Below are 12,641 nucleotides of genomic sequence, written 5' to 3' on the forward strand. Positions count from 1 at the left end.
CATCCTCACCCACCAAGCCCATGTTGTCGCCCTCTCACCCACGGCCCAGGTCCTCCCACCACCTAGGCCATGCTCTCACCCACGACCCACGTCCTCCCAAGCAATTGTTTGAGCTTTTTCCCTTTCATCTTTCCATCCTCACCCACCAAGCCCATGCTGTCACCCTCTCACCCACGGCCCAGGTCTCCTGGGCAATTGTTTGTGTATTTCCCTTTTTCCCTTTCATCTTTAAAGGGAAAAAGCAAAAAAATTATAATTTTTCCTCCCAAGCAATTGTTTGTTTTTTCCCCGGGAAAAAGCAAAAAAAATTATAATTTTTCCTCCCAAGCAATTGTTTGTTTTTCCCCAGGAAAAAGCAAAAGATTTATAATTTTTTCTTTACTTCTGAATGTAATTTATTAAAAAACAAAAATTGATTTTATATTTTTTTACGGCTTTTAGTTTTAAAGCTTATTTTGTATTTTTTTATTTTTAAAAGTATCAATTTTCAAAATCATAATTTCAATTAATTTGTAATTTTAAATAATAAAAAAAAACAATTGAAACCAAGGTTACATGGAGCGAGAGCGACATTTAAGCTCGGGAGCGTTTTTTATATAATATATATATATATATATATATTTTATATTTCGATGCATATATGTCAACAAAAACATGTAGAATGATGAATTAGATATTAAAAAACATAGCTTGAACCATATAACAACAATCATCTAGAAGTTATAATCTTAGTAACATACAACATATTGAGTCTCATGAATCATGATTCATCACTCTTAAAGTTTCAAGCTTTCAAAATTCAATATATAACATTTATCATTATTGATCACCAAAGTTGTACTTGTAAACTAATTGTAACCATTAAAACAAATAATATCTTACATGAAATTAAATGTTATAAAATGAAATGAAACAACTTTCAACATCATATTCATAATTCATTACCAATAAGTTATAATTGCCAACTTCAAACTTCAAACTTACTTTGTCATATATTGTTTACAAAAAATATCATAATAAATATGAAAGAGTCAACCGTTATAAAAACTACTAGAAACTAGAAAAGACAAGTAAATCTATTATTAATTGCTAATGCTTAGGTCTCTTGCCGCCGCGAGAAATGTCTAATTTTTTAGTCTTGTTGGAAAATCAAAATCTGTGTCATTAATATCACCCTCATTAACATAAAATAGAAAAAAAATAGTATGTCAAGTAAAGATTTTGTTCGAGTGATAGTTACATTTTTATTACGGTCATGATAGAAGAGTTCGACAACCAATGTCACTAACATCAAGGTACATATAGGGATTGGTGCTCTTCATTAAATACGAGTTCCATACCCTAATACATGACAAAATACAATGGAAACATTGAAATCCCCCCAATCTTGAATCCCGAAAAATTGACAACTCTGCTGGATTTTGAATGAGATTTAAAATTCTACTTTCTCAAAGTGAAATTCAATGAGGTCGGAACCACTCTCAAACATCCTTGAGTCATTTCATGGTAATGTTAAAAAATCAAGTTAAAGTGGCATTCTCCTTAATCTTCATTTTCATTCATCCTTGTAAAAGTGACATTCTCCTTAATCTTCATTTTCATTCACCCTTTTACTTTAAGAATTTAACATTACCATGAATCACTTATCAACACTAGGGCCATATGCCTAATAATTAGGCTGCCCCACTAAAAAATTATTTATTTCTTTGAAAAACAATTGCATTTGGAATGTTAATACAAAAAAAAAAAAAAATTGCAAAAAATGCTAGGCACCGAAAATTTCGCTCCCGGATTTGCTCCTGAAATTCGCTCCCATGCGGGAGCGCGCCCCTGGTCACTCCCAAAGGGAGCGCAATTCAGGAGAGGGTTCGAGGGTGGGGGTGACGCTCCCCCACAACCCTGTGAAAAACACTTGCAAAAAATATATATTTAAAAGAAATGTTGATACTAAATAAATAAAATTAAAATGTGAAAAATTGCCCAAAAAAAATGGAGTGCTAGCAATCAAGCCACTTTTCAAAAAGAAGGTAAAAATCGCCATTAAATGTGAAATGTAACCTTTAGTAACCCCTAAAAGAAGAGAACCAAATAATGTTCTTGTTAAGTTGATAACTGTATTTTCTTCTAGTATGTACTTACTCTTCTAAACACTCTCCAATTGTTTCCTTTTAGTTTTCACAGCAGAAGATATCAAAGTTTTGTGTCCAACTCTTGAGTGTCCTCACTAACCCACTTGGGTGCCATTTGCACCGTAGTAGTCTCTTTAGTCCGATTCTAATGCAGGGAATTCATGGTTTTCAAGAGTGTTGACAGCAATAATATCTTGCGCATCAACAAACTTCTCTTTGTTGCATACTTAATCAAGCACAACAACAACTGATTTTTTTTTTAAGTACCAAAGTCGACAGGCTTTCAACTGCTCACCGTATCCAAACAAAATACCTCTTCAACCACAATCTCTGACAGCTTCGAGATATGCAACTCCTTAAGAATACGGGTATAGAAGATGCTTCCAAATATGCAAAAAAGCTTGACATTGACTTGCCCCACTCCACACTTCCCTTAGTGCAACATTCCAAATTTCTCAGACAAAGTCCTATTTATCCAATAAAAATGAAAATTACTGGCTTCAGCCAAAGTTTTTGCTTTCACAGGTACCCCAACTCTTTATTCTTGTCCTTTTATTTTTTCAACTAAAGGTTCCTCATATCATATTTCTTATTCTTAATTCAGTTCATATCTGTGTCTTGTTCATTTGTTGGCTCTGTAGCCCATCTAGGTCGATCTCACCATCACACATGCAGCATCATTCGTCAATTGGTTTCATTTCTTAGGAGAACCTTCGCTAGACCCTGGGTCTTTTCAAGCAAGAGGATAAAGGGTATTATGAATCCAAATCATGTTTCCTGCCTTGCCAATTTCCAATGGCGTTCTCCTCTTGTATCCTCTTGTTAAAAAGATGACAAGCCCATAAAAAAATGTTACAGATTTGCATTTTGTGGTTACTGTCTGGTATGCATGTTTCTATGAATCTCGAACCCCCTTACTACAGTTACGAGGATCGTTTAACATGGTAACAATCAGATTTGCAAGATCAACTACCCCTATGAAAAATTGGGGACGCCTGTCACAATGGATGCCTGTGTAAACCCGTTCAGAGATTGGAAACCACGAGTTCAAAACAAAAAGGAATAAAAATAAGGATCTCAGTTCTAAAAGTGTGCAGCCAGAAATCAATCTGAGGAAGCTAAAGTTAACTAAATACATTGTAGTTGGGCAAAAATAGTTAAGTGCATATGACGGTTATAAAGATTTGACTATATTTTAGTTGACAGAGCTGATTCTAGCTAGTCATGGCAAACTGAATGAGCATGACCTTTCAGTTGGATTTATGATTTATAGTTCACTGATTTGAGTTTTATATATTGATAAATTATAGTTCACTGATTTAAGTTTTTATCTATTGATAAAAAAAATGTGCATGTCACCTCGAACAAAAAATAAAAATCACAAATGTCAATTAAACAGAAGTTTGTTCATATTGTACATGCCAATAAAAACGTGGCTCATATCTCTTTGTTAATTATGCAAATACATATTACATGTTACACCAGAAAGTATGCTTAAAAAATCACAACTTATCAATTAAAATACTATATGCCAATTCAATCCAAATAAAAACTGTGCTGACAGATTTTATATCATCGCATGCCTTTTGATAAGCATATAATACAAATCCATTGAACACAGATTTAGGCTGTCTGCGTATGACATTTATACCATCAGCCAAAAGAAAGTCAAGGTGCTGAAGTCTTCCTATCCCATGACCAATGATCAAATTTAAACTCCACAAATCTCAAACATATTTTAGTTTCAAGATGCTCACATTTCAAAATCGTCAATAGAAACCTACCCGTGTGGTGAATTTAGAGCAGATGACAGTCTTACTATGAAGACTATGCATGCACTCCATAGTGCAGACAAGGAAAAATATTGTGAAGGCACTACAGAAGCTAAAATTCAATAAAGCTGAAATGCCTTAACCAATCATCTAAACTTGAGAGAAGCTCAAATAGGACGGATAGGGCAGCCTATATTGTTGTTTATGAAATAGGATGGATAGAGCGGCCTATATGATTGTTGATGTCCCAAACGATCTCACTATCGTACTGACTCTTTCAGCAAAAGCACGTGAGGTGATTCTCTTTCCTGGTACATGGAAAGGATTTGACACAGCATCCACATATGCAGCATGAAACTGTCTGAAGAACTGGCCTCATAGAAAAAAAAAGGTTAGACACATACATTCTTAATTGCGGTGGGCTAAAGTAAATAAAACTTAACACCAACATTTGAGGAAAAAACACACTGACCTTTACAAGTTACAACAGTAATTTTGCTGATAATCAAGAAATGTACATCCATAATGAATCACATTGCATAGATGAAACCGTGGCAGTAATTCCTAAAAGACAATCACTTGGCCTAGATCTGATGTAAATATAAACTCAAAACATATTTTCATGATAATACAGAAGAAGGAATTCCTTGAAGGTAATTACTTTTCATGGATTTGTTAAAAGCAATTACAACTAATATGTCAAATACATTTTTTAACCATATATTCAGAAGATAACCAACCAAATAAGAACATAACTTTGATGAGAAAATTGTAAGAACAATTTGCCATTAACAGATAAATATCCAAATATTCTGTATTCTATAATCAATAGTACATACTATTGTCCCCCCAATACTATTCCCATTGCTTGCAAATTGAATTTGTGATTAGCGATGAGGTTAAAGGCTAGCAAATTTTCCCTACTTCCCCACTGAAAATTTGCTCAACCAGATAACAACATAGAAAGGCATGGTGTTGTTAGTGGGAATTCTTTTATGCTTGAGATTGACGCTATTCTTTTATGCTTTGCATCATAAGAGGACAAATTCTCCCCTGATACGAGTGCAACATCGACATAATGGAGCAATACGAATAGCTGTCTAGATCTAGGTGAATTTTACCTGCAAGGTGAGGATACCTGAGGGTGATGGCAACATGGTGATTAGTTCCTGAGTGTCAAATGTGGAAAGAAAGAAATAGCAAATAGTCTATGCATTTTAAATTTTACTTCTTTGCAGAAAGGTTTGTGCTGAGGGAAATTCATTAATGTGTTGATGCTAAGTTGCATGATACTGGGAAATGGAAATGTGCATTCGAAACAGAAACATATTTATGAGACCCCTCAAAAATTAGGATGCAGGGAATATATATATATATTGGACAAGTGATCACTAACACATAATGCAAGCAATAATATCCAAAAACAAACAACCTTTATTATTTATAAATGAGGCTATATATCCAAAATTAGACTTTATATATGATCCTTGAAGCTACAATGCTACACCTATGAACTATGAATAGTGAAGATAGATATAAAACATGAGCTTCAGCTAAGCTAGTAAAGCTTAAAGGATAATAGTAATCATCCTCATCTTCATATTCAACATGGAAAACAGAACAAGATGCACGTTCAACAAAGGAATGTGGATTGGTGGACATATTTCCAATTCCACTTCTAGATTCCTCAAGATTCAGTGCAACAAAAGAGATGTCCAAGTCAAGGAATTTTGGATCCACGCCACTTTTTTTAGAAGGCCATATTTTGGACCCCTATGAGATGTAAGGTGAAGGTTGGAATGCATAAACAAGATCATTAGCTTTCTATGAACCCAACCTATTGTGCATCACTGAATGGATAAAACCATAGGTGCTCCAATTTCTTTTTGTAGATGAAAAACTTGCCACTTGAGAAAGAATATGAATGGCAAGGCTTTGCAGATGTACATAATTTGCTCCATGACAAATCCACCATCTAGCTAGACTCATGGTGCTCCTCTCATCCAAAGTTGATATATCTGAATATTTATCCAAACCAGCAGCAAAACTGGTAAATTCTTCCTTCACCTCCCTATGCAGATGAGTTGGAAATATTCTCATAAGAACTCCCTTTCCATTCTATTTGCCCCTTCCCTATCCTTATGTGGTGCCTTCCTCTTCCCATTGCTTTGAGCAATAAGGTCTTCATCATAAGATCTTTGGTTTAGGGCATGCATTAGTATGCAATGGAGTGTTAAAATAGTTCCACCTCTCAACAATGATTTTCTTCATTGTATCAGCAAAATGGGCATCAGCAAATAAAACTAGGAGATTCTTGTGAAATGATTTCAATATTTTTCTCAACTATTGCATCCACACCATCATAAACCACTCTCAAGAAAGGCTTGTCTATGTTGAAACTTTGAAGAAGCTCAAGTGCAAGGGATGTGAACTTGAGCAAGAAATCTATCTTGCTCCACCACATCTCATCAAGACACAATCTACGCACCATAGCTCCCCACTCTGAATCTGCATGTCTCCACTTAGCCCAAAGTTGACTCGCCACCGTAAAAATTAGTGGTTGTTTTACCTCAACAAGGTAACCCAACATGATGAAGTTTGAGGCATATTTTGTCTCAACAACTTTCAACAACTCTAATTTGGAGTATTCTTGAAATATTGCTCAAGACTAATGGTGGTTGGTGATGAATTTGACTATCTCCTTTGTTTGTCCTATGAGTTCTTTAATCCATGGAACTTTAGTGTCAATCTCTTCTAAGATCAAATTTAAATTATGGACAATGCAAAGAATCCAAAAAATGTGATCATTTTTGCTCTCAACAATCAAACCTGCAGTTTTGCAAACCAATGCATTATCCATGATAAATTGCACCATCTTAATAGACCTTATTTGCTCAATAGCTTTGATTAAAATATCAGTAATGAACTAAGCATCCTTTACCTCACCTAAACAATCTTAGGCCTTCGAAAACATTGCTCCTTTTGGTGAAGTAACAATGATATTAATCAATGGCCTACGTGTAGAACCAATTCATCCATTCAAGAAAATGGTAACCATAGAGCGATTCCATGAAAAACAAATAGGTGATTAAATGCCCTCAACAAGCTCCTCCTTTTTTAGCAGTTCGATTCAAAGTTTTACATACTTAGGCCCCTTGAACCTTTGAAGAGTTGTGTTAATTTCCCTTGCCATGTCCTGCCAATAAGGGGACCAAATCACATTAAAATGGATACCACAAGCATGAATGGCCCTTTCCACTCTTGTTTCTGTTGGAAAATCAATGCAAATAGATTAGGGTTTGATTATCCTTACTTCATAATTACTTGTGAGTTATGTTGGTTTCTTTCACTTCTTTATTATCTTATTTTTCATCAAGCAATTACCATATTGTGTATGAAGATCACAAAACAAGAGACACAAGATGTAGGCACTATGCCAGGGCAAAACCCCCTCGAGGGGAAAACCCAGTCAAAAATTATCTTCCTTTCAATAGTATTCTTTGAGACTCTTCACCCTAGACAAAGACCAAACCTTCCCTCCACACCAAGTCAACCTCCCAAATCTTCGACCTCTTTCCAGCAATAGTTCTTTCCCAGCAACTTCGACTATGCAACAACTTTTGGCATCAGGCAACAGCATGACTTGGAAGACTTCGATCTCCCAAACTAGGGCACGAAACAGAGAGAGAGAGGCACCAAAAGTTCGATTTTATTCTTCTCCTTAGACTTCACCCAACTCGCACTTCCTTTGCTTCCTTAGACCCACTTCACACTTCTCTAGCTTCCTTAGAGATATAGAACTAGCTTGAGATGAGATGCTCCAAATGAATTCGACTTGCTTCTATTTATAGGCTCCAAGTGAAATTGAATTGGTGTCCTTAGGCCGACTTGATGTGGAGGTTACATAAATTATATTTGACTCAATAGTAAACTGTTTTACATGATTCAAAAGCCCAAGAAGGGTCTCTTTGAATGTGCAATGACTCTATAAACTCAATATTAATCTTAGAAGTCCACAATGGGGACTTTGACTAATATAATGATGACCCAAGTATGAAACCCGTGCTTTAATAAGTCATTGATCAATAATAAAAATTATTTTCTTTATTCTTTTGACAAGTACATTTTATGATGACTCAAAGAAATTTATGAAGACCGAAACAAGTTACATTTTCCAACGCTCCCTCTTAACTATGGAGGTATTCATAATATACAAATACAACTGAAGATCTCAAATATGTGGCTTGCTTGTCTTGTAAGACAAGATGGAAGGGCTTGGGGAGAATTTTGAGGGTTACGTTTTGAGTATGTCTCTTATAAAGGAGATCCCTAAGCCCTAGAATTATTGTGAAAACTTGGGTTCCAGGTGATCTTTGAAGAATTAACCTTGATAGTGTATGGGACCACACGGGGCCAACTGGACCTGTGGTTAGATCAAGGGGATAGGATTTAGCAACCAATGATATGCTTGACCTAATTAGGGAGGGGAAAGGGAACAAGGAATGAATTTTCAATGAAAGGCAAGGCAAGGATCCTAGTGAGGTTTCTAGCCTAAGGGAAACCAAGGGCAAGATTTGGTCATCGAGCTAGGGCTTGCGATATCTCAAGATCCCACCGTCGGAATCTCATGAAATTTGGACTTCTTAAGGACACACTAGCGCACTTGTGGACCAAAAATCGAAGTATTTGGATGGCTAGATTGTGAGATAATTGAATTTCCACGATCTTGGGTCTAGGATAGAATCTTAGAATCTCTGACACTACCAAACCAAGAATCACAACAATACTACTTTGCACAGCCGAATATAAACAGCAGTAAATCTACTAGTGCACAAAATATGGACAACTTTTTACAATTTTGTACAATAACCCAATTTCATTATATATATATATATATATATACATATATATATAACCACATGGTGAATCAGTAACTGTCAGTCCTAATCTATGGGATACCCAGGATCAAACCTCGTAGCTGCCACTATAACACCAAGAGTACATCCAACTACCTGCAAGTCGATATACTAAATCAACATATAATACAACATTCTAGGGCTCCCATACTAGGGATAATGGCCCTCATACATCCACTAGTACAAGAATACAAAACTGGGGCTTGGTGTCAGTCCATCGACAACCAATCTACCCTCAACAAGATACTCTGACCATCTGGCTGATGTAGTCGACTCTCTTAGCTCCCCTCGGTCGTACCTTGTACCTGCCCAGTCCTTCGACTCCCGATCTACAACTCTTGCCTCTATCAATGCTCCAAATCCTTTTGGCCATTGAACCTCGACTGCCTAATTTGCTCACTAGTTGTGCCTTAGTCCATCAAGGGCACAACACATCGAGACTCTTGTCGAGTTGTTCACAACTCTCAACTACCCACTACTGCTCCTCAGCTACTTAGGGACTTCAACCCACTATGGTCTTCCTGCGTTGCTCCAATGAAGACCAACATAGGGCACAGAGGGTTGCCACCTATCACTGCAAGATGTCCATCTCCCACAATAAACACAGGTTAGTAGAACTGTCCATCATCTGCTGTAGATGTCCTTCTCCACACACAAGTCAAGGGTTGCACAAACTGCTCCTAGTTTATCAGACCTATGAGCTCAACAACTGCCACTCTAGCAACCATCTAGGTCCATGAAGATGATGCACACCGGGCTCCAACTTAGGCACTATCACGTTGTCCTCTAACAAATCATAAATGCCCAATCCACTGTCCACACTTGGTCCACTCTCACATTGCCCTCCAACAAACCAAAAGTGACCAATCGTTGTTGTAGCATCTGCTCTTGGTTAAGGCATCCAAACACCTAGGAAACCCTTCCTCTTGACTGCTCAAAGACTTCCAAACTGTCCTCTCCTAGGACACCATCAACTAGCATCAATTCAACCTTAACACATCAATACAATACATACCTAGCCCTGCAACTTCTACATCACCCTGGTGCAGTCTGCTACATGCTCAACCCTCACTCGCATTGACTGCACTCGCATTCTTGCACTCTCGCGTTCCTGCACTCTCGCATTCCTGCACTCGCGTGTTCCTGGACTCGTGCATTCCTGGACTCGCGCTTTCCTGCACTCGCGCTTTCCTGCACTCGTGCGTTCCTACACTCGCGTGTTCTTGCACTCGCGCGTCCCTACACTCGCGCTTTCCTGCACTCGAGTTACCCGCACTCAAGCTCCCTGCACTCGAGCTGTTTTTCTTGATGTGTAGACTATGAAAGATGCTTCTTGGATGTGTTAAATGACTCTCCTCCACCTTATATTTATACACAATACAAGGGCTCCATCAAATCACATGTGTGGGCTTGACAACTTGTCACAAGGTCTCTAAATGCCTAGCCAACCTTGACCAAACCCACATATTGACTTCAAAAATTAATATCTTCATTTCTACAACTCGGATTTCGAAGATTTTCGTTACGTCCGATTTGTCTAAGCATCCTCTATCATCTCCATCCATCACATGTAGAAATCTCCTCATGGTTTTGGCCACATCATCGATGGGTACAAAACCCCAAGCTTGGGTTTCAAGCCCATAAGCCACACTTGTGCGCCAACACCTCCACAACCCTCAAGCCTAGGGTTTAGAGTACCTCCCCAAGCTACAAATCTCAACACTAAAGAGGAGGAGAGGGGAGAAGGAAAATAGGTTTAAGGTGATCACCTTATGGTGGGCCAGTGCCTAATCCTTTGGGGAGATTTGGAGTCAAGAGTAATTATGACTATGGACATTGAATTTTCTATGTCAAGGAGGCCTCAAAGACAACTTCACATAGCATTAGGGAAGCAACAAAAGCAGCTTCAAGAACTTTATACTTCATTTGCAAGATTGATGGCTTATCAAGATGAATTTCAATGAAGAAACATCTCTAGGAACATTCATTCACAATACATGGCCCATACATGAAGCATCACTATCTAGAAACCGAATTTCCACAACTTCGCATAAATGGATGCAGTAAATTAGCCCTAGTATAGCAAAATCCCACCAACAACAGGGAAAATTTTAAGAACCACCCTAAATTTATATGTATAATAAATGGGCGAATCCCCATGACACATAGGAAAAATGGGAGGCAATTTTATCAAAAATATAATATGTATATATAATTCTTTTGGCAAATCTCTCACCGGATTATATTATCTTGTAAAGTCATGGCGAATCTATCACTAAATTATAAAATCTTGTAAGATCTTGGCAAATCTTTCACTGAATAATAAAAAGTGAAGTCTTGGCAAATGTTTTGTTAAAGCATGAAACCATATATGATAATAGGAAAACATATTCATTAAATTGTAATATACTAACATACATGTTTGGAAAAAAGAAACATAATTTTCTCTTCCTACAAACAATGTTGCAAGTTTCAGTGGCCATGTTTGTCAAGGTTCTCACTGTACACTCTTTCATATCCTTCTATTAGTTTTGATAATATTCCACAACAAAGTTCTTGTAGGTGTTGATCTTGACCACCAGTTTTGTCAAGGTAGGAGAGATTAATCTTTTCTCTACCACTTTTGTCAAGCTATCAAATTTCTTTCTTGTTCCATAGAGTCCAACTACAAGATTAAAAAAAACATATTTTGTACCACTTTTGTCAAGCTATCAAATTTCTTTCTTATTCCATAGACTCCAACTGCGAGATAAAAAAACACATTTTGTTTACCCCAACACGCCAACAAGTAGCAAGCCCCAACTATATAATATAAGAAAGTAGTAGGTATCCCAAAGGCCTGAAGGGGATCTAATGGAAAGAAGTGACCGTTGTCAAAAGCCTTCCAATCAATATATTAATATATACATATAGATTTATTATTATTTTAATTGGAAATCTTCAATTAAATAATAAAATTTAATTACATCTCTCCCAATCTAAATTGCTTATTAGCATAATTCACTACCTTCATACGTCTTCCATTTTTTAACAACGTTGTAACATGTGGATTAATTTCCTTTTTGGTGCACAATCTCCGCCTTTTAGGACAATATGGTGCATTGGCCCAACCCCTACAGATCATTACGACAAATTAAGAAAAACAGAGAAGATGAAAGGTTGTACAAACCAACATTTTTTCCAAGCACTAGCCCAACCCCTATAGATCATTACGACAAATTAAGAATAACAGAGAAGATGAAAGGTTGTACAAACCAGCGTATTTTTCAAACAACTAATCCAACATCAGTACCTTAACTTTTTCATGAAGATATCATATTGAGAACGTTTGAAAAATGGTGGGAAATTTGGGCACTGACTATCTCTCTTCTGCGAGGGTGATGCGGAAAGAGTGATAAGATTTCACTGTTTTGAATTTTTTTTTGTTAAATCAAAAAACCAATATTAATGGAGATATTGGTATTTTTTACTAAATTTTGTGAAGTGACTAAATGTAGCTTTAACCATTCACCTTAATATGTTTTTTATAATATAATTTGCTAAGTCTATTTAATATATTCATTATCATAAAAACCAACATATATCCATCTTAACTCCACTTCTACCACTCTTCGAGGGATGAAATCTATTTATCCCTCTCAGCACTTGGTAGACTCGGAATTAAGATGGATCTCAGCTGATAGAATTTCCCCTTTAAATAGTCTATGCTCACATGAATACCATGATATTACTATGGGTTATCGTAAACCTGGAGCTTAAAAACTACTATTAGTAATTTATAAAAATTAATAAAATTAATAATTGATTTTTATTTTATTTTTTTA

At 36.5% G+C, this 12,641-nt stretch overlaps 1 protein-coding gene across 1 annotated transcript in view; it reads right to left on the reverse strand.

The window, feature by feature from the left end:
* Positions 1–3,669: 3,669 nt before the first annotated feature.
* LOC149180237 (uncharacterized) overlaps positions 3,670–12,641 on the reverse strand; it is a 96,964-nt gene continuing 87,992 nt past the window's right edge. Inside the window, exon 6 of the mRNA XM_089415980.1 lies at positions 3,670–4,270. Coding sequence (XP_089272106.1) covers positions 4,130–4,270 — 141 coding nt within the window. The 3' untranslated portion in view covers positions 3,670–4,129. The remainder of the gene's footprint in view (positions 4,271–12,641) is intronic.

The sequence above is a fragment of the Pinus tabuliformis genome, chromosome 3_2, assembly GCF_031772625.1.
Source record: "Pinus tabuliformis cultivar Carrire ecotype Pingquan chromosome 3_2, CPIR1, whole genome shotgun sequence".
In the NCBI taxonomy this organism is placed as follows: domain Eukaryota; kingdom Viridiplantae; phylum Streptophyta; class Pinopsida; order Pinales; family Pinaceae; genus Pinus; species Pinus tabuliformis.